Raw genomic sequence first — 20,743 nt, 5'->3', positions numbered from 1 at the left:
TCGGGCTCGGTGATGGCCCCGGGGCCCGCGCCGGACTAACGGCCGAAACGGAAGCGCCGAGGGGGAGGGGAGCTGAGTCCGAGGCCCGGGGGCGGGGCGGGCCGCAAGGCCGGCTCCCTCTCGCGCTCGGCCGCCCGCACCGTCGCCGTCCTGGCCGCCGCCTCAGACCGCGAGCGCTTCGTTGTCACGAGCCGGAGGGAGGGGAAGGAGCCGGGAGTCTGAGCGCTCCGGCGCGCTGAGACCGCGGCGCCCGCGTCACGTGCCGCTCGGCTAGCCAATGAGCTCCGGCGGGCGCGGTGACGTCGGAACAGCGGCGTGGCCGGTGACAGCCGCCCCCCGTCACGTGTTCGGGTCCACTCCAATGGGCGGCGCCGGGGCGATCTGAGGTTCCCGGCGGCCCGTGCGTCGGCGCTGGTTGGGTGGTAAGATGGCGGCTGTGAGTCTGCGGCTCGGCGACTTGGTGTGGTGAGTCCGGGCGGCCGGGCCAACCGAGATGCGCCGGGGAGCTGCCCGCCTGGGTGCGGGCCAGCCCCGGAGCAGCTTTTCTATACGCTCCAGGCCGCGGAGAGAGGGGAAAAGGAGGCGCCGGCGCTTGCGAGCGACGCCGGGCGGAAGGGGGAGTGCAGCCCCGGGGGACCGAGACCGAGGGTGGCTACAGCGGGCACGGGCTCTAAGCCCTCGGGCCGCCCGGGATAGGGCTGCACTTGGGGTCCAGACGCCCGCGGCGCCCGTGAAGAGAGCCCCTGGTGCCGCCAGGCTTCCGCGGACCCGCGTTCCCGGGGTCTCGCCGGGGCTTCCCGGGAAGCAGGAGCGCCGGGAACCCGCGAGTTCTTCTCGCCGGGGCTAGCGCGTCCAAACCTGCGTTGGGATGGAACCGACCTGCGCGGGCGGCTCGACTGGGGGTGTCGAAACTGGACTGCTGGCGCTGTCCTGTGAAGAAACGGAGGGGGTACTTCTCCGTTACAAGCAATGGCCCGGCAGTGACCAGTGCCGCTCGGGTGCCTCTCGTGGTTGGCTTCTGTGTCCCAAACAACTGCCCGAACCAAGACTGACTGTCGCCGCCTCCCTCGACCTGAGTAGCTTGCTTCTCCACCCAGAGGAAGCCTTCCATTAGCACTTTGTCAAAGCCGGACAGGTCCCCTGTTGAATTAAACCAGACTTAAGGGAAGTCTGTGTTTACAGAGGAAGCTCCTTGGGAAGCGCTAGACAAGTGACTCTTGGCCATTTTGTTGTTTTGTGTTTCTTGTCAACAGAAGAATGCACATACGTTATGCACATACGTATACAGTCTTGCACTCCATTTCTAAGGGTTTGGGGCCCAGCTGTGGAAACCAGATTAAGAACTCCCATTTGCCAGCTTTTGTTCTGACTCTTGTGGTGCCCGCAGATTTAGGAAAATAAGTTTCATATTGGGTGGGTGAAGGAGATGGACTGGCTTTTCCAGGCTGAGTGCTGACTCTCTGTGTTTTCTCTAGGGGGAAACTCGGCAGGTATCCTCCCTGGCCGGGAAAGGTGAGTGTCTTGCTACCAAAGGAAGATGTCCAGAGTTGAGTCTGAGGAGGTGGGGGATGTGAGATGCTTTCTCCTCAGTTTTCTTGCATTGTGTTCAACTGGGCCCATTCACATAACACTTTGAATTTTTTTTCGCTAGTATCAGTTATTTTAGAAAACCTAACACAGTCTAAACCAAATCATTTCGTCTGCTGTAAACACTTGTTTCTTGAGTCAGAGAAGGTTTGTGAAGTTTGTATTTTTTAAAACCCCGGAAATCAATTATAATTTGAATTTAGCTTTAATCTTAACTCTAACAAAAGGAGAAGAAAATAAATTCTCCAGGAAGAGAGAAATCTAAATGTAGGTTAGTGAAAAACCAAAGTATTTTTGTCCCAACTAAGTTTAAATCTTCTTCCCATGTTACCATATGTGCTGCTCCAGTGCATCTTTGCAGAAGTTGGCATTCCAGATTTTGCATGAGGTGATCCATCAGTGCTTTCCAAATGTTCTGTTTTTATATTCTTGCTAGGAGCCCAGGAAGTGTCTTTAGACTGTCTTATTGCAATATGGTGTTTTCTGTGCCTCAGTTGTCCTTCATTTTCACTGTTTGCTGTGTCTACTTTTCCTGACAAGAAGCATTTCAAAGAGTGTCCTCTACATTTCAGTGATGACAGGGTCTCATTGGGGGAGGAAATACTGTTGATCTTGGTTTTAACTGCTTGTAAAATAGGGCCCTTACAGTAAAAGGGATATTGTGTCTCCTAAATACTGCTAGTTGTTGGACATAGGGAACTTCTAGAATCTCTGCACATCTCTATACATCTCCATTGAAAACTGCCAGTTTTGCACAAGCACTGGGCCTTGGGTTCTTTTTTATACATAATCCTTTTGTCTTATTCTTACCAACTTAGAACTATGGAAAATTAATTTCTAGCAGGCTACTGTGTTGCCATCAAACCTTTTTTTCCCCCCTTTTGTCCTCCAGATTGTTAATCCACCGAAGGACTTGAAGAAACCGCGTGGAAAGAAATGCTTCTTTGTGAAATTTTTTGGAACAGAGGATCAGTGAGTAGTACTCACCAAGAGTTTCACTTTATCTTTGTTTGGGTGTTACCCTGAGTCTGAGCTGCTTTGAGGACATTCTGGGGATCCTTAGTTTCATCTTCTTGTAGTATATAAGAATGACATATTGCCGGGCTCGGTGGCTCTTTCTGTAATCCTTTGGGAGGCTGAGGTGAGTGGATTGCCTGAGCCAGCCTGCGGGTTCTAGACCCGCCTGGGCAGCAAGACCGCATCTCTACAATAAATCAAAAAATCAGCCAGGCATGATAGCGCATGCCTGTAATTCCGGCTACTTGGAAGGCTGAAGCGGAAGGATCGCCGGAGCCCAGCAGGCCGAGGCTGCGGTGGCTGGGAGCAGCCACTGCACTCTAGTCTGGGCAACAGAGTGAGACTCCAAAATAAAAAAAGAATGGCATATCATGTTGGCTTCATACCTAAGTGAAGGTGTGGTTTCTCTTCTCTCAGCATTTGTCCTGGGCAACTGTCCTGGGATCTATGACAATGCCAGGTCAGAATTAGGGCTCATTACCTTCTAAATGATAATCCCATTGAGACAATTTCAAACCGATTTCTTTACAGGCAGTCCTTTTAGCAGATTCTCTTTTAATGCCACACGTTATGATTCCCCTATGAGGTATACAGTGAAAATGAAAACTTTATTTATCTTGATAAAGGTGATTGTTTAATCCTGTTCTTTTTGTAAAACTAGGTGATTTGCTCTAACATTTTAATAGAAAAGCTGTGTTACCAGTCTGTCCTAAAGTTGAGGAAACCAGGACCATTAATCTGAGATTCTTTTACCTGACGTTAGGCTATGTAAGAAGTTGCACTAAGGAGAAGAATGTGTGTTAACTTGAGTTTCTAGTGAATTGTTTCGCTTTCTCGTTCCTATATCTCATTCCTATATTAAGTTGATTACCTAGGTTTGATGTCTTTAAGTGGGTGTATTTCTATTTATGATTCTTTCAGGAAAATGTGGTTTTTGGTTTGAAAAAATGTCTGTGACTTTTCTGGTAAACTTAATACTAATGGTTAAAATATTAGTTCCAGCCGGGCTCGGTGGCTCAGCCTGTAATCCCGCGCCTTGGGAGGCTGAGGTGAGTGGATTGCCTGAACCTGCGGGTTCGAGACCTGCCTGGGCAGCGAGACCTCATCTCTCTACAATAAATCAAAAAATCAGCCAGGCGTGGTGGCGCATGCCTGTAGTTCCAGCTACTTGGAAGGCTGAGGCAGAAGGATCGCCGGAGCCCAGGAGGTCGAGGTTGCGGTGGCTGGGAGCAGCCACTGCACTCCAGTCTGGGTGACAGAGTGAGACTCCAACTCCAAAAAAAAAAAAGAAATCGTAAGGAAACAATGGCCTTCAGGTCCTTGTAATGAGACTGGGTTCCCATTTTTGTTGCAGACTTGTGCAAATCTTCATTTAGCCATCCATATTGCTTCTGTTTATGCCCAAGCACAAGTAACCCCCAGGAGGGAACCTCTCCCTTTCCAAGACTCTCAGCAGAAAACCAGTATTCACAGCATTTCCACTGCCTTGAATGCCCATATCGTTCCTGTCCATTCAAAGTCTATTCATTCCCCAGAGCTGGATTCAAAGCCCAACTCTTCCATCAGCCTTCTCGTTCTCCAATGACCTCTCCCTATTCTAGAATCCTTTAATAGTTACCTGATTCATTAATTCTGCACATAACCCACCTGAAATGTTTGTCTTATCACTTAACTGAGTACCTGGAAGGTGGGCACCACAACATCACTTTCCTGGGAGTTCCCTCAGTGTCAAGCAATGCAAGAGTGTAGACACACAATCAACCCTTGCATCAGAACAATCTTCTATAGAGAATCCCTCTTCCAGAAATGCTGGCTCTCACAGCTCCAGGCTAGGGATTCCCTTGGAATACTGCTACCCTGGCCTGTGATAGAGAATGGGGGGCTGGGTCTATCTGTGAACATAGATATGCTTTGCAAACACTAAGCCAGGAGGAGCACTTTAATGTACGAACTCCTGAATAAGTGAAGAACCCTGTTTATAATATAGCGCTTTCTAAGGAACTAATATATATATATATTTTTGAGTTGTAGTCTCACTCTGTCGCCCAGACAGGAGTATTTTTTTAATACTGGAAGGCTAGAGAATAAACTGTGATCCCTGTGTATAAGAAGCGCTAGAAGGGACAGGTGCAGTGGCTCAAGCCTGCAATCCCAGCACTTTGGGAGGCCAAGACGAGAGGATTGCCTGAGCCCAGGGGTTTCAGACCAGCCTGGGCAACTTGGTGAGACCTCGTCACTATAATATATCAAAAAATTAGCCGGATGTGGTAGTGCACACCTGTAGTTACAGCTACTTGGAAGACTGAGGCAGAAGGATCACCTGAGCCCAGCAGGTTGATGCTGGGGTGACTGTGAGCATGCCACTGCACTCCAGCCTGGGCGACAGAATGAGGCTCTTGACTCAAAAAAGACAAAAAAAACTCTAGAAATAGGACAGAAAATTGAAGTTGAGTGAATTTCAGGGCCCAGCCTAAGGGTGTAGTTGGTTGTGGTAGTGGTGACATGATTTCTGACTAAAATCTTGGGAGGGTCATACATCAGGGCACAGCACAGTGAAACTCCTCTGATAGAGCTCCACATTGAAAAAACCTATTTAAAAATTAAGTCACTGTGGGACTAGCATGTTATCTTTTTGTGGGCAAGGAGTTAACTTAGAGAAAGGAAACAAAGGGTAAGGATTCCAGCACTTCTCTACAGAGACATGCTTTTAGTATTTTCTGTTATCTACAGGTGAGATCTCCACATTGGCCCGTGGCAGCAAATCACAGGCTCTGCATTGGTTACTGGCCTGATTTGCATTCAGATACCGGTTCCTGCTTCCTCTTTGATCAGGGCACACTGTTTCATCTTTCTTAGCCTCTGTGTACTCCCAAAATAGGATGGTACCCCCCCGCCTCATAATTATAATGGAAAGTAACATCAAGTATGGTTTGGCAGGTGTTAACAAGCATTAGGTCAGAGTATGTATCTGTTGCAAGATAGGAAAAAAGCAAGGAAAAGCAGATGCCTTTAAGTAAGGAAAACGGTGAGAAAGAGAGTATGTGTGTGTGTTTGAAAAGAAATGAATCTGAGAGTTGGAGATTCCTAAGGGTGTCAGGTATGCTCTGTTTACCAAAGGCTTTGCACACAAAACCGTGAGTTATTCCACCTGTATGTGAAACCACACCATGCCTCATCAGGAATGCTATGTGCAGTTCAATTCATGCTTTCAAAGGGATCTGATAGAACTGAGTAAGACCAGAGAGGAAGCTATTTTTTTTTTATTTATTTATTTTGGTTGGAGTCTCACACTGTCAGGCTGGCATACAGTGGCATGATCACGACTTGCCACAGCCTCGTCCTCCTGTACCCTGGCCATCCTTCTGCCTCCACCTCCTCAGTAGATGGGATTACAGTCGCATGCCACTGTGCTGGGCTAAATTTTTTAATTTTTTTGTAGAGACGAGGTCTCACTATGTTGCCCAGGTTGGTCTTCAAACTCCTAGCCTCAAGCATTCCTCCCAAAATGCTGGGATTACAGGTGTGAGCTGCCATGCCTGGCCAAAGAGCAGGACTCTTTAATGTGGAAAAGCAAAGATTAAAAAAAAGGAGCATGATGAAGAGTTATAAAACAGTAAATGACCCTAAGGAATTCAATGAGGGGCACTGTTATTGGCATGTTGTATGACTGGGAACAACATAAGGAGCACTATATGAAATAGATGTTTAAGAGGTGGCATAGACAGGTATTCAAGTGGGTTAAGCCAGGATCTGCCTCACCTTTAACTCTTGACATCAGGGTGAGAGCTGTGTGGTGCTGGCACATCCTGGGTTGGGGACTCCATTGGTTGCTGGACCCTACCCTAGGGGCATAGGGTTTGACCCAGTGGGGCTTTTCTGTTTTTCTGAGGAATACAGGATTTGATCAGAGATAATCAGTTTCAAAACTAACACGCTACTTGAGGGAAAAATATATAACTATAATTTTTTCAATATTAGCAGGGACCTTAATAAAGGGTAGCTCCTTATGACAAGTTATGTGATGATTCCAGTCTTTTAAAAACCTGATTTTTTTTTTCTCTCCCCCTTCCTCTGCCAAAACATCTAACAAATTGTGTTGACATCCCAGTTAGGACGAGAGGGGCAAACCTTCCTAATCAGGCCTCCCTAATGAGAGAAGTCCTTAAAAAGGCTGAAGTTGGCTGTTTGAGCCAAATGGCCAAGATACAATTTTATGGTTGTTTTAAGAACTATTTTCATGGAAATACAAAGGGAAAAATAACTTCAGCATAACTGTGCTGGTCCCACCAGGAGACCACAGCCAAAAATTAAGTATCAACCACATAGATAGGTCTGATCAGTGGAGGGCGCCTATCAGTAGAGACAGATCACAGTGTTTTAGTTTTGTTTTGTTTTTTGACTTGGAGTCTCATTCCGTCACCCAGGCTGGAGTGCAGTGGCACACACACTCATCGACCTGCTGGGCTCTGGTGATCCTTCCACCTCAGTTTCCCAGTAGCCAGAACTACAGGAACGTGCTACCACACCTGGCTAATTTTTTGTTTATTGTAAAGACAAGGTCTCACCAAGTTGCCCGAGCTGGTCTTGAACTCATGGGCTCAGGCAATCCACTCGCCTCAGCCTCCCAAAGTGTTGGGGTTATAACCTGAGCCACCAAGCTCAGCCAGCACAGGATTTAAACCTTTTTCCAGTGGTTGTGGTTGGCGGAATGGAGGGTGTGTTCATTTAGTTTGCAGCTGCTTGGAAGCCACCAAAAACAACTGGTTCAGAGAATACTATGGGCACACAATGGGTAGATTGCAGCCTAAGCATTTCCACAGCAGTCTTCACATCTGAGACTCACAGCTGCCCTTTCGGGAAGTGGATAGGTTGTCGTCCTGGTTCTTAGTTTTTTAGATGAAGAAACCAAGAGACCGGGGTTTACAGATTTTTTTTTTTTTAATTAGGGTCTCTCTCTGTCACCCGAGCTGGAGTACAGTGGCACGCATGCTCATAGTCACCACAGCCTCGACCTGCTAGGCTTAGGTGATCCTTCTATCTTAGCCTTCCAAGTAACTGGAACTACAGGCATGCAATACCACGCTCGGCTCATTTTTTTCATTTATTGTAGAGACGAGGTCTCACCAAGTTGCCCAGGCTGGTCTCGAACCCCGGGCTCAGACAGTCCTCTCACCTTTGGTCCTACCAAAGTGCTGGAATTACAGGCTGAGCCACAGTGCCCAACCAGTTTACGGATTTAAGTGATAAGATGTTGAGGTGCTTTTTACATCAAGCCACATCCAAGGTGAGACAGGCCTGGACGGGTATGAGGTGTCTGAATTAGTACTAAAAGTCACTGTTCTAGAAAACTCTACTGTGGTCAATAATTAGAAGCATAGTGGGTTGGAACCATGTGAGCATCCCATCTCTTTTTTTTTAACCTGGCACCTGACTGACCTGCTCTGCCTACTGTCCTAGTTGGAGAGTGGAGCCTAGTGGATAGTGCCTGAGACAGCAGTGTCCCTGTGCAAGGGCTAGACGATAGCTCTCCTAGAGAGCACTGAGTGAATCTTCCTCCCAGCCGCAGCAGCTCCTATCCTGTGGTGGCCCCCTCTGGCAGATATAGTAGACCCAGGAACCAATGTTATGCAATGGAATTATAGAAGTGGACCCCAAAAGAGTGGCGGCCACATTTACAGCCTCATCTAACACTTGGGAATGTTTCAAGTTTTAGAAAATCTATCTGTGTGTGTGTGTGTGTGTGTGTGTGTGTGTTGGAGTGTCACTCTGTCACCCAGGCTGTGTGTGTGTGTGTGTGTGTGTGTATGTGTGTGTGTTGGAGTGTCACTCTGTCACCCAGGCTGTGTGTGTGTGTGTTGGAGTGTCACTCTGTCACCCAGGCTGGAGCGCAGTGGTACACTCCCAGCTGCCACAGTCTCAACCCTGCTGGAGTCAGGCGATCCTTCTGCCTCAGCCTTCCAAGTAACTGGAACTACAGGCACATGCCACCATGCCCAGCTAATTTTTTTGATTTATTGTAGAGATGAGGTCTTGCCAAGTTGCGCGGACTGGTCTCGAACCCGTAGGCTCAAACAATCCTCCTGCCTCGGCCTCCCAAAGTGCTGGGATTATAGGCATGAGCCACTGCACCCAGCTTCTAAATTTATCTTATCTGCAAGTCTTTGTTGACGTCTATAAGACACTTGAACTTAACTGAGAAATTCTTCATTATTTTCTGTGGTTTTTTTTTTTATTCCTTTATTTCTGAAGAGCTTAGATTTGGAACTATAACACCCCAATACTCCTCAGCCTCTCTTGATAGTCTTTTTAAAAAGGCAGATATAGAAATTGTTTACGAAGTTCCACTCACCAAATCCAAATGGAGAAAGGAGTCCAAGTTTCTTGACGCCATCTTTGTTCTCACCTTTGGACTTTGTGCTAGGGTATATTCATTTTCCTCTCCTTCTCCCACACCCCTCCCGACTTCAAGGCTTCATCCCAGGTCACTGTGTCTGTGCAAAGACTGAGACACATATGTGAGGGTGTTTGAGGGTTTGTCCCTAGACTGAAATCTTTAATATAATCTCTTCATGTATGATTTTTGTTTTAGGGGAAAACAGATCAGAAGTGTGGACGGTTTTGGAAATGCTGGTTTTTTATTTCATTCTGAGTTGAGTAATCCAAAAGTGGTTTAGTGGCAGTATTGTATTTTCAGATGAAGAGATTTGTAGGACATGTATCAGGGTAAGTTTGCTGCTCTCGGCTGTGTTACAGGTGCAGTGACACTCGTAGCCAGGCAAGAGCCACCCATTAGAGCAAACCTACAAACCAGGAAGTCATGGGGGGAACCCTCTGGGTGTTGGGAATGGCAGTGGCCTTTAGTATTGATTTATAGTTGCTGTTTTTTGTTTTGAGTCATTGTTATGCTGTCACCCATACTGGAGTGCAGTGGCACAATCATGGCCTCAGCCTCCCAAGTTGCTGGGACTGCAGGCACACACCTCTATGCCTGGCTAATTTTTTTTTTTTTTTTTTTGGTAGAGATAAAGCCTTGCTATGTTTCCCCAGGCTGGTCTCAAACCATCCTCCTGTCTCAGCCTCCTAATGTGCAGGGATTATAGGCATGAGCCCCCACGCCCAGCAGATTCGTTGTTTTTAAATGATAGAACATGTTTGTGGTTTAAAAAAAAAATCAAGCTATAAACAGTGAGACTGTTCCATTCATCCTTGTCCCTCACCTCCAGTTAGACTAATTTCTTAGTCTATATGTTCTTTACTCCTCATATTTGCACAAGTGGTAGCATACTACACCCACTGCTTACCATCTTGTGGGTTTTTTTTTTTCCCCACTTAACTAAATATCTTACGGGACTTTCTTTCTCTGAAATGACCTCGCTGATTGCCAGTTAGCTTGTTTTCAGACATTTACTACCACAAACAATGTGTAATTAACTCCCTTGTTCATAATAGCAAAGCCTCCCCTCATTCTTTAGACACAACTTGAATAAGCTTGATCTTTCTGACTTCCCACCCCACAGCAAATTGGGCTTAAAAGGTACTACTCCCTTTAGGCCTTGGGAAGATGATATGAAATGCACAAGTTAGAACTTATATATCAAGAACCAAAACAGAACAGCCACTTAACCCTTTGCACTCAGATGTCGCCTCGGTGGAGACATCATAAATCTAACAAACCACTGAAGTGTCCTCTCTCAGAGGGCATAAAGAGTTTCCTGATGGTTATATAAGACAAACTTACGCAGGTGCAAATTTTTCCAAAATGTGTGTTTCCTTGAAGTTGTCCTTTCAAAAACATTGAAAAACCTATGTCCCGGTTGAAATTTGTCAAGCATCTCATTTATCAGTTGAGAATTGGTTTTCAGGAATCACAAGTGTGATCTTCCACATCATCTTCAAACAATAGACTGGACAATAAATTACATATTATTAATATGGGAGGAAGAAAATGAGACTACATTGTCTGCTCAAATAGAAAAACACCGGGTAGAAGACATCAAACGATTTACTATTGCACAACATGTATCGATGAACCTGCAGTGCTAGTTGGTGACTGTTTCACATGTTATCACACGTTAGGAAAATATAAAATTTTGATTTTTTTGTCATAAGTGCCTCAATGTCCACAATTCCATTATAAGCCACATATCATTACAATAAAATAATTGGTTTCAGCATTGTACTATTTAATATGAAGTGATTTGTTTTTCACTATTTTGTAAAAAAAAGTGCAGTTGAGTTGCTGGTAGGTGATCTGTGAGATGTCTCCAAGTGCAAAGGGTTTAAAAAAAAACAGCAGCAACAACAAAACAAACGCTGAAGCCTTAAGGAACGGAGCAGAGCATTCTAGCACCTTTTAGCTCACTGATCAGCAGAGCAGCCCCCTGAGCAAGCCTGAAAGGCGTCGTTTACCTGGTGATTATTTATTGAGCAGTGGGGCCAGGCAGCTGACATGCCTCAGTGAATTGGAGAGTGGTGCATTATTGAAGCTCCGGCTGAAAAACACACCCTCTTTAAGAAGACACAGGGTTTGCAGTATAGCCTTTAGAGAAAGACTTTACTCAGATGGCCAACGTAATTTAGGATTGTTTGCTTTCCAGAAGTAATCCTCCTAGGGCTGTGGTGAGCTGGTTTTCTATTGACTGTTTTTCTGATGTAACAGGATGCTTCTCCAACAATCAGTTGATTTCTTAAATAGACGAACATTCCTTGCATTTACCCTCTTAAAGTCCTATTTGTACTGTCAGCTCATTTAGCAAACCATTTTAATGCTTTGAAGATGGTTGTAAGGAGGAAGATTTCATTTTGTATCTCGGGTTCCCATCTTGAGGGTGAGTCTCCTGGCAAGTTGCCCTCACCTTTCCATTCCCTCTTGACTGGGTCTTGTGAGAGGCCGAGGCGGTGGATGGATGGAGTAGGCGCAGCTAGCTATCCTTGGGGTCTGTTGTCCTATTCTCAAGGGTCACAAAAACCACCTCGCTGGTCTCATATTAGGAAGTTGTGTGTTCCTCAGCTTCTGACCTGAGGCCCCTAGAAGGCAGAGGAGCCAGTCCTGAGTGTTGTGCCTCCTTAAGCTTCATCCCTGATACTGCTGGCCTTGGGGGCCAGGTCTGGCTTTGCATCTGATTGCTCTGGTCTGTCCCTAGAATTCCTCTAGGGGCCCGCAGAGGCGGGACATCAGTTCAGTGATGAACTTGCCAGAAAATGTGGGCTCGCAATCCATTCCACTTTTCCTCCCTGTAGGTTGGACTCATTGGCTCTCATGTCACTAGAAAGGTGCCTGCTTAGCCCCTCTGCTTAGAGCTCTGTGCTACAGAGACCAGCTTGTACCCCTGTTCGTTGTTTATTTAGCCATAGGTGAGGTGCCTGGTCCTGGTTTGCTGCCTGCCATGTGTAGGCTGGTGATCCCAGGGCTGTCGTGTTTGTACCAACATATCATCATAGCTATTAGCACAGCACTGAGGCTTGGGTAGCTGGTGATGGGTTGGTAGCATTATTTGTACTTACAGAGATTCACACATTTGCTGTTGTTAGGACTATCCTCTAGCTTTTTTGAAAGGAAATGACCTTAAGTTAGTGAGGTGGCCCGGTTTCTGTATCCTTAACCTGACCCACTTTTTCTGAAGATAATACCATGAAACCTGTGAGTATCACAAGGTAAAACGTGTAAATTAACTGATACCTTCTCATGCTTATAAAATTCTCTCTTTTGTACTTGGATTCAGTAAGCTGAATGTCATTTGGGGCGACCACAGAAAGCCAGCTGTGGCAGGTTTGTTCAGGTTAGTATGGTAAGCCAGATATTCCAGAATTGATGACTGGCTGCTTTTTTCACTTTCATGTGTTACACACTGACGGTAGGAATTAAAAATTAAATATCAGATGCGTATGTTCTTCTGCCTTTGATCTCAAGAAGAATCTCTTTTTTTTTATTGTTTTTGGGTCAGGTTCTCACTCTCGCCCAGGAAACACTTCATGGAGGCTAGAGTGCAGTGGCACAATCATGGCTCACTGCAGCCTCAACCTTCTGGGCTCAGGTGATCCTTCTGCCTTAGCCTCCCTAGTAGCCGGGATTACAGGTGCATGCTATCACACCTGGCTGATTTTTTAATTTTTTGTAGAGATGAGGTCTTGCCATGTTGCCCAGGCTGGTTTCAAACTCCTAGGTTCAAGTAGTCCTCCTGCCTCAGCTTCTCAAAGTGTTGGAATTACAGGCATGAGCCACTATGTGCCCAGCTAGAATCTCATTTTTAAAGGCCTGCTTTTGTGACTGCTGCCCTCATTCCAAACCGTGTGTTCCTTGTTTTGTGTGGTTTTGTAGCCATGGTTACCATCATTTATGAACAAATATAGGCTCAGTGGCTGCAAATATCCATAAGAGCAGCACATTTTAGAAGATGTTGCATTTCTTTAGCCCTGGTAACATCCATTACTCTCAGTTGATCAACAGCGACAAATCTGGCTCAAATTGTTGACAGACAGCAAGCATTTCCTTGCAGTGATTCTATCGTAGTTTATGATGCTTCCTGGTGCCATGATTCCCAGGTATCCACAGGCCATTTGTGCTGTGCGGTAGAATAGGACAGGATTTCCAGCTTGCTTCTGCCCTGAGCAGGCGGCAGAGTATATGTGGTGGGCCTTGAAGGCGGGAACAAGAGTGGAAGGAAGTAGCCTGCAGCACTGTGATCTCACACAAGGAATGTGCTGATGGTGGTGGATCTGCTGGGCTCATTTCAAGAAAATATAATTGAGGCTCAAGAGTTTAAGATGGTTAGTAGCATGATTTGAAAAATGTGCGGCCTGTTGCAAAGTCCACTCAAGCCAATGGGCATTTTCATTGTGCTCTATGAGATCGTGGACATCTTGTGGTATATGCAGGATGGCTCAACCCTTTCTGTGTTTGTTTTCTGCCAGTGCCTGGATCAAAGTGGAACAGCTAAAGCCATATCATGCTCATAAAGAGGAAATGATAAAGATTAACAAGGGGAAGCGATTCCAGCAGGCTGTGGATGCTGTCGAAGAGTTCCTCAGGAGAGCCAAAGGGAAAGACCAGGTGAGAGACTGCAAGTTCCACCTTGTACCCAACACCAGACCGGATATTTTGCATAGTAACTAACAGATTCCCAGACCTCCAGCACTCTTCTTAGGAAGTGCCCATGGAGAGAGCTACTTCACTTCTAAGGCATCAACATTTTGCCAATAAGCTTGAAACTCCAAGCATGTGGCTAACCTTTCTGGAATAAGTTGTTGCTTTTAGGAAAGGTTCTTGGACCCAGGAAAGTAGCTCAGCTTTTGAGTACAGGCTGTTTCTCCTCTGATGGCACAGAGATCAGGAGCACAGACTCTGGGGTACATATCCTGCCGGGGTTAAATCCCACCTCCTAGCTTTGGGACCTTGGACAAGTGACTGGATTTTTTTTTTAATCTGCTTCCCCAGATGTCAGTGGGGAAGAGAGCAGAACCTGTGTCATAGTATCATTGTGAGGACAACACACAGAGTGCCTGCCTTGGTGTGCAGCACATGAGTGGTGGTGGTGATGGCGCAGTGGCAGCAGCTGTTGTGGTGGTTATCATTATTATTATTAAACTTTCAGACATCATCCCACAGTTCTGCTGATGACAAGAATCGGCGTAATTCCAGTGAGGAGAGAAGTAGGCCAAACTCAGGTGATGAGAAGCGCAAACTTAGCCTGTCTGAAGGGAAGGTGAAGAAGAACATGGGAGAAGGAAAGAAGAGGGTGTCTTCAGGCTCTTCAGAGCGAGGCTCCAAATCCCCTCTGAAAAGAGCCCAAGAGCAAAGTCCCCGGAAGCGGGGTCGGCCCCCAAAGGATGAGAAGGTTTGTTCTATCTCTGCAGCTTCCGGGATTAGTGACTTCCTTTTGAACAAGGTAGAGTTGATCTCTACAGAATGCTTCCGCTCGAGGAGCAGGAGCAGAGTCCTGTGCTAAGTGCTGCCCTAAAGACCAGGTGAGAGACACGGTTGGCTGCACAGGTGTGAAGTGGGCAGGAGGGCAGTCTGCCCAAGTCAGTGACTGACCCTGGGAAGGGCTCGGTGAGGAAGAAGGGAAGCCATTCCAGAGCTGGAGGGCACAGCCCACACAAGGCCAGTGTTGGCGCAGGTATCCTCAGTGCAGGTGGAAGACTGAAGAGTACAGACATAGAGGAGCTTGTCCCTGGATTGTGGAGGGCCTTGGCATTCACTAAGCAGGTGGTGCCGTCCCAGAGTCAGTGGGGCCCATGAAAGTGCTTGAGCTGGGTGTCAGGGTTGCACCAGTAACAGTGCAGAGAAGAAACGCTCGGAGCCAGTTAGAGGGCTAACCCCAGGTGTATATGCCTAAGGGGGTGATAGAATATTGAAAGGAAATACATGAGAGACTCCTTAGTGGCAGAGTTCCTAAGATTTGGCAACTGGTTTTGTAGAGAATGAATGAGGAGAGGGAAAGGAAGGTGATTTCAAGGGGAAATGGCGATCACCTTAAAAACAGGAGTCAGGAAATGGCTGACTCATGGGGAGAGGACCAGTTCTGTTCTGAATTCACGTTCAGAATTCGTTTGAGGCAGGCCCTGGACAGCCTGGGCGCTCAGTGCAACCTCAGGCCTGGAAACGTAGATTTGGGAGGCAAGTGCGTAAAGAGGTACTTGAATCCGTGAGGTGGACTGGGGTTTGTCTCGAGAAAGTGAAGAGGGACAAGAGCGAAGGGCACAGCCTGCTTTGCATAGAGAATGCCACACTCAGGGTGGGAAGGAGTCAGAAGAGCCCAAATAAAGTAGAAACGATGCCTCTCTCGCCTTGCTGACGAGATCTGTGGCAGCTTAGAAGTCCTCAGAGAAGACTCTCCAGATGAAGCGGGTAGTCTGTTAGGAACACAGGGGAGGATTGTCAGCAGCAGGATAAAGGAAACAGAAGCCAGATGGCTGGTGGAGACAGTTGGGTGATGAGGCCATGATGAAACACTAGACATCAGATCAAGGCTCGGAAATTCAGACCCCAGCGGGACGGGGTGGGTGACGGAAGCAAGTTCAACTGGCTGGACATGTTCAACAGCAGCTTGGGCACAAGGTGCCCCAGCCTGACCTCGGTGCTGAAAGCAAGAGGGTGGGCTATGGTGGGGGTCTGGAAACGGCATGCCCTGTCCATGAGGTTGCTGCCAGATTGTGTTTTTTCTCAAGAGAAGCTGGGAACACATGTTTTTCTGTGACTGTCCACATTTTAAGTGTGCCTAATGCATATTTTAAAAATACTTCATGGGCCTGGTATGGTGGTTTGCACCTGTAATCACAGCATTTTGAGAGGCCCAGGCAGGAGAATCACTTGAGCTTCAGAGTTCGAGATCAGCCTGGACAACATAGTGAGACCTCATCTCTACCAAAAAAAAGATAAAAAAATTAGCTAAGCATGGTGACCTGCATCTGTAGTCTCAACTGTTTAGGAGGTTGATGCAGAAGGATCACTTGAGCCCAGGAGTTCAAGGTTACAGTGAGCAACAATCATGCACTCCACCCTCCTAGGTGACAGAGCGAGACCCCGACTCAAAAAAGAAAAAAACACACACATATGCTTTATGGGTCCAAAGGAACATCCTGTGTGTTGCCAACGTGTGGTCTCTGGGCTCAAGAAGTTCCCTTTCGCTGGTAGGTGGACTAAGGGTGAGGGAGCAGATGGGCGAGGCTACAGCAGTGGTGCCATCCCTGGGTGACTATGACCCTAAGGTAGATATAGTTTATTCAAAGTGCCAGCTGCAATGCCTAGACAACTGTACAGGGAGTGTGATCTCATTTTATCCACAAGACATGTAATGTGCTTTTGAATGTTTCCTGGAACCCAGAAGGAACCTGGACTGCCAGGTTGATACTGCTTTCCAGATTCATGTGGCCTGGTATTAAGCTGTGAACCTCTCCAGCCCCTGTGTTACCCTGGAGAGACAGCTTCTTTTTTTGATAGAGGCAAGTACAAAGGACAGGGTAGGAGGAAGGCCTTGAGTTTGAATCACAGTTATGTGACTTTGCCAAAGGACTTGTGCCTCAATTTCCCCATCTGATCATTAAGAATACTAAAAGCGTGTGCCTCATAGGTTTGTTGTAGGAATTAAATGAGTAACATGGACAGAGCACTTAGGACAGTGACTTCGAGGAAGTAGGCCTTTGATCAGTGTTACATCTGCTTCACACAGTAGCCAGTTGTACAGCAAGAACCCCAGAGGCCATTGCCTGAACTGACTACCAAGAACTCGTCCCACAAGCACCCAGTGAAAAGCACATGCTCTTGGCTCTAAGTCTCTAATGTGGGGGGTAGTGCAGCATGGCTCAGAGATATGACAGGCTCTGTTCCAGACCACCACAGTAACGTGAATCACACACATTTTTTTGGTTTCCTAGTACATATAAAAGTTTATACTATAGTGTATTAAGTGTGCACAATAGCATTATGTCTTTTAAAAAGTGCACATATCTTAATTTTAAAATATTTTATTGCTAAAAAATGTCGACACAAAGACCCAAAATGATCACATGCTGGGGAAAATGGCACCCATAGACTTGCTCCACACAGGGCTTCACAGACCTTCCTTTTACCTTTGTAAAACAGAAATCACATCTGTGTGCACAGTACAGCAAAGCGCAGTCAGACAAGGGATGGCCACAGTCTAGCCAGGGTTCAGTCTAGACACTCCACCTGCTGTTGCTGCTCCAGGGTGTCCTTTTTGCATGGTCTTTGTGCCTGGCCTGCAGTGAAAGGACTTATCAGCAGTGGTGTGGGATGGATGGAGCCAGCTCAACTCAGCATCTTTACACAGCAGTCTGTGATTGAGCTCTGGAATTTTGGTGCATTTTGGGTCTGATACATCCTGTAGTCTTAAGGGTGTGTGTGTGTGTGTGTGTGTTGCTACAGTCATCGTCATCTGGCTGTCAGAAGCAGTGAGCAGTCACATAGGCTAATAATGGTAGAGCCCAGATGAGTGCCACTCAGTGCCTAATCTCCTGCCCTGTGAGGATTAACAGGAAGGCTGACCTTGATGGCTAAGGTGTCAGTTACACTCAGACATGCGAAGGTTACATTTGCATTTAGACTTCCCCAGGAGAGCTGTGCCCAGCAGTGTGCTCCCACCCTCCTTCTGGGAATTAGCTCGGGCACAGACCACCCCAAGGGAAGTAGCACTGTCAGGCCTGTAACTTCAGAAATTCCAAACTTGCACTTGCTCCCGTTGTCACTGTGGCCTTAGACAAGTCCCCAGGGCCACACTGTCTGGAGTAGCTGTGCTGCCCTGACCACAGATGGCCATGTAAGTGAAACACAAATTAAAATTCAGTTTCTCTGTCACATAGTCCTTGTGTTGAGTGTTCCGTGGTGACATGTGAGTAGTGGCTGCTGTATCAGTGCAGATACGGAACACACCTGTCATTACAAAAACTTATTTTGGACAACACTGCCCTGGGCCTTTATTCCCCCCCCCAAAAAAAAAAACCTCTGCATTCAACAAGTGTTTATTGAGCAGCTCACCATAGGCCAAACGTCTAGCCAGAAAGCAGCATAAAAGTCAGAGAAGGCCCCTATTGGAAGAATTTTTTCAATAATTTCATTTTTTAAGAGACAGGGTCTTGCTCTATTGCTCAGGCTAGACTGCAGTGATGCAGTCATGGCTTACTCCTCAAATTCCTGGGCTCAAAGGATACTCCCTCCTCAGCCTCCCAGGTTGCTGGGGCTATAGTCATGAGCCACCACAACCAGCTAATTTTTTAACATTTTTTATAGAGATGGGGTCTTGTTGTGTTGCTCAGGCTATTCTTGAACTCCTAGCCTCAAGCAATCTTCATGCCTTGGCTGCCCAAAGCTTTGAAGTTACAGGCATGAGCCACCACACCTAATCCCATTTCTTCAATAAATTTTGAACCCTGACTGTGAGTCAGACAGGTTCCTGGCATGGCTTATAGAGTAGGCAAAACTGGCAAAGTTCTTGATTCCCTAAAACATACTTTTAATAGCACAGATCCTGGAGCCAGATTCCTTGAGTTTAAATTGTATCTGCCTCACCGGTGACTAGCTCTGGGACCTTAGACAAGGCCACTTAAGCTCTCTGTACCTCAGTTTCCTCTTCTGTAAAGTGGAAGTGATACAGTTCTATTTCATGAGGTGATGAGGATTACATGAGAACATATGTATAAAATAGTGTTTAAAGTGATGTGTAGCCAAGTGTAGTGGCTCATGCCTGTAATCCCAGCACTTTGGGAGGTGTGAGGATTGCCTGAGTCCAGGGATTTGAGACCAGCACGGGCAACTTGGCAAGACCTCATCTCTACAGTAAATAAAAAAATTATCTGGGCATGGTGACACAGCTACTTGGAAGGCTGAGGCAGAAGGATCACTTGAGCCCAGCAGGTCAAGGCTGTGGTGGCCATGAGTGTGCCATTGCACTCCTGCCTGGGCAACAGAGTGAGGCTCTGACTCAAAAAAATAAAAATAAAGTGATGTGTTGTAGCACACAGTGAGCCCTATAAAAGTGTTTGCTGGTCAGGCTTGGTGACTCAACCTGTAATCCTAGCACTTTGAGAGGCCGAAGTGAGTGGGTTGCCTGAGCCCGCAGGTTCGAGACCAGCCCAGGCAACTTGGCAAGACCTCGTCTCTACAATAAAAATTAAAAATAGCTGGGCATGGTAGTGCATGTCTGTAGTTCTGGCTACTCGGAAGGCTGAGGCAGAAGGATTGCTGGAAACCAGAAGGTTGACACTGGGGTGATCATGGAGTGCCACTGCACTCCAGCCTGGGCGAAGGAGTGAGACTCCAACTCAAAAAAAAAAGTGTTTGCTGTCATTGCAATCAACACCAGCATTGCACCCTAACAGGGATACAGAAAGAAGTCAGGTAAAGCCTCTGTGAGAAGGTGACATTTCAGCAGAGACCTAGAGTGAGTCTGTGAGCCAAGGAGATGAATGCTGGAAGAGTGTTGCCAGCAATGCAAAGACACTGAGGCGGGCACGTGGTTGGTGTGTTTGGAGACAGTGTGGAGGGCCAGCCAGGGTGCTGGTGAGCCTGGAAAGTAATGAAGGGGAGGGAAAAATGGGACAGGAGGTTGGAGGTTGGCATGGGGAGTTGTGGAACAGGTGGTCCCTCCTGTAGGCCATGGTAGTCAAGGCTTTAGCATCAACAGCATGAGATTGGGTGCCAGCTCTAGACAGGGAAGAGACATGGTCTGGTTCAACTTTTTAGCAATCACTCCGACTGCAGTGTAGAGACCAGACTGTGAGCAGAAGCAGGGAGAATTGTTTTGGCAACTATCCAAGTGACAGGAGATGTGGCCTGAACTTGGGTGTTGGTAGCAGGGATGGTGAGAAGGGATGGACAGATCCCCAGTTGTAAAGCCACAGTCATTGCCAGTGTAGAAGAGGAGAGAGGACTCAGGAAGTTCCTTGGCTTGCCGAATGGTTTGGGCTTTTCCAAGTCTGGGAGGACTCAGGAGGAATCATTTGGTAGTGTGTGTCAGGGCCACTGTGACTGGCAGGGAGTAAGTGGAAAGAGAGTACAAGGTAACATCATACTGGTTTTAAAGCTGGAAAGGTGACCCTATCCCCAGGAAGAGCATGGACCATGCCGCTGGTAAGGAGGGGCTACTGGATCTGCCAGATCTCTCCTGGCATCAGTCTCAGGAGAGCTCAGGGATCTTAGGTTCTGACTACCCCTGGGTCTAATTCTGGCTTTGTCAGGACATCAGTTCTAAGGAGGGACCGGTTTCGTGAAAGACAATTTTTCCGTGGATGGGGGATCATCAGGTATTAGATCCTCATAAGGAATGCGCAACCTAGATCCCGTGCATGTGCAGTTCATAATGGGGTTCATACTTCTATGTGAAGCTTTTGCCTCCACTGAACTGACAAGAAGCATTCTGCTCACCTGCTGTGTAGCCCGGTTCCTAACAGGCCATGCACCCATAGCAGTCTGCAACCTGGGCTTTGGGGACTCTTGACTTAGAAGCTAAATGGTGGATTCCTTCATAAGCCCACTACTGCTTTGTTTTTGTTTATTTTATTTTAGTAGAGATGAGTTCTCGCTATGTTCACAGGCTGGTCTTCAACTCCTGACTTCAAGCCATCTTCGCACTTCGACCTCCCATAGTGATGAGGTTCCAGGCGTGAGCCACCACATTTGGCCAAC

The 20,743-nt window shown here is 47.0% G+C and overlaps 1 protein-coding gene across 3 annotated transcripts in view; it reads left to right on the top strand.

Annotated features, from left to right (window-relative positions):
• The first annotated feature begins 309 nt into the window (after positions 1-309).
• Positions 310-20,743, top strand: part of GLYR1 (glyoxylate reductase 1 homolog) — a 37,317-nt gene continuing 16,883 nt past the window's right edge. For all 3 annotated transcript variants that reach the window (XM_008058033.2, XM_008058032.2, XM_008058031.2), the window contains exons 1-5: positions 310-465; positions 1,476-1,512; positions 2,480-2,559; positions 13,516-13,654; positions 14,196-14,438. In XM_008058033.2, coding sequence (XP_008056224.1) covers positions 428-465; positions 1,476-1,512; positions 2,480-2,559; positions 13,516-13,654; positions 14,196-14,438 — 537 coding nt within the window. In that variant the 5' untranslated portion in view covers positions 310-427. The remainder of the gene's footprint in view (positions 466-1,475; positions 1,513-2,479; positions 2,560-13,515; positions 13,655-14,195; positions 14,439-20,743) is intronic.

The sequence above is a fragment of the Carlito syrichta genome, unplaced genomic scaffold (assembly GCF_000164805.1).
Source record: "Carlito syrichta isolate Samal-C Ts95f unplaced genomic scaffold, Tarsius_syrichta-2.0.1 Scaffold303189, whole genome shotgun sequence".
Classification (NCBI taxonomy): domain Eukaryota; kingdom Metazoa; phylum Chordata; class Mammalia; order Primates; family Tarsiidae; genus Carlito; species Carlito syrichta.
Note: the sequence above shows the minus strand (reverse complement) of the source record. Positions and strands in the feature narration are given on the sequence as shown.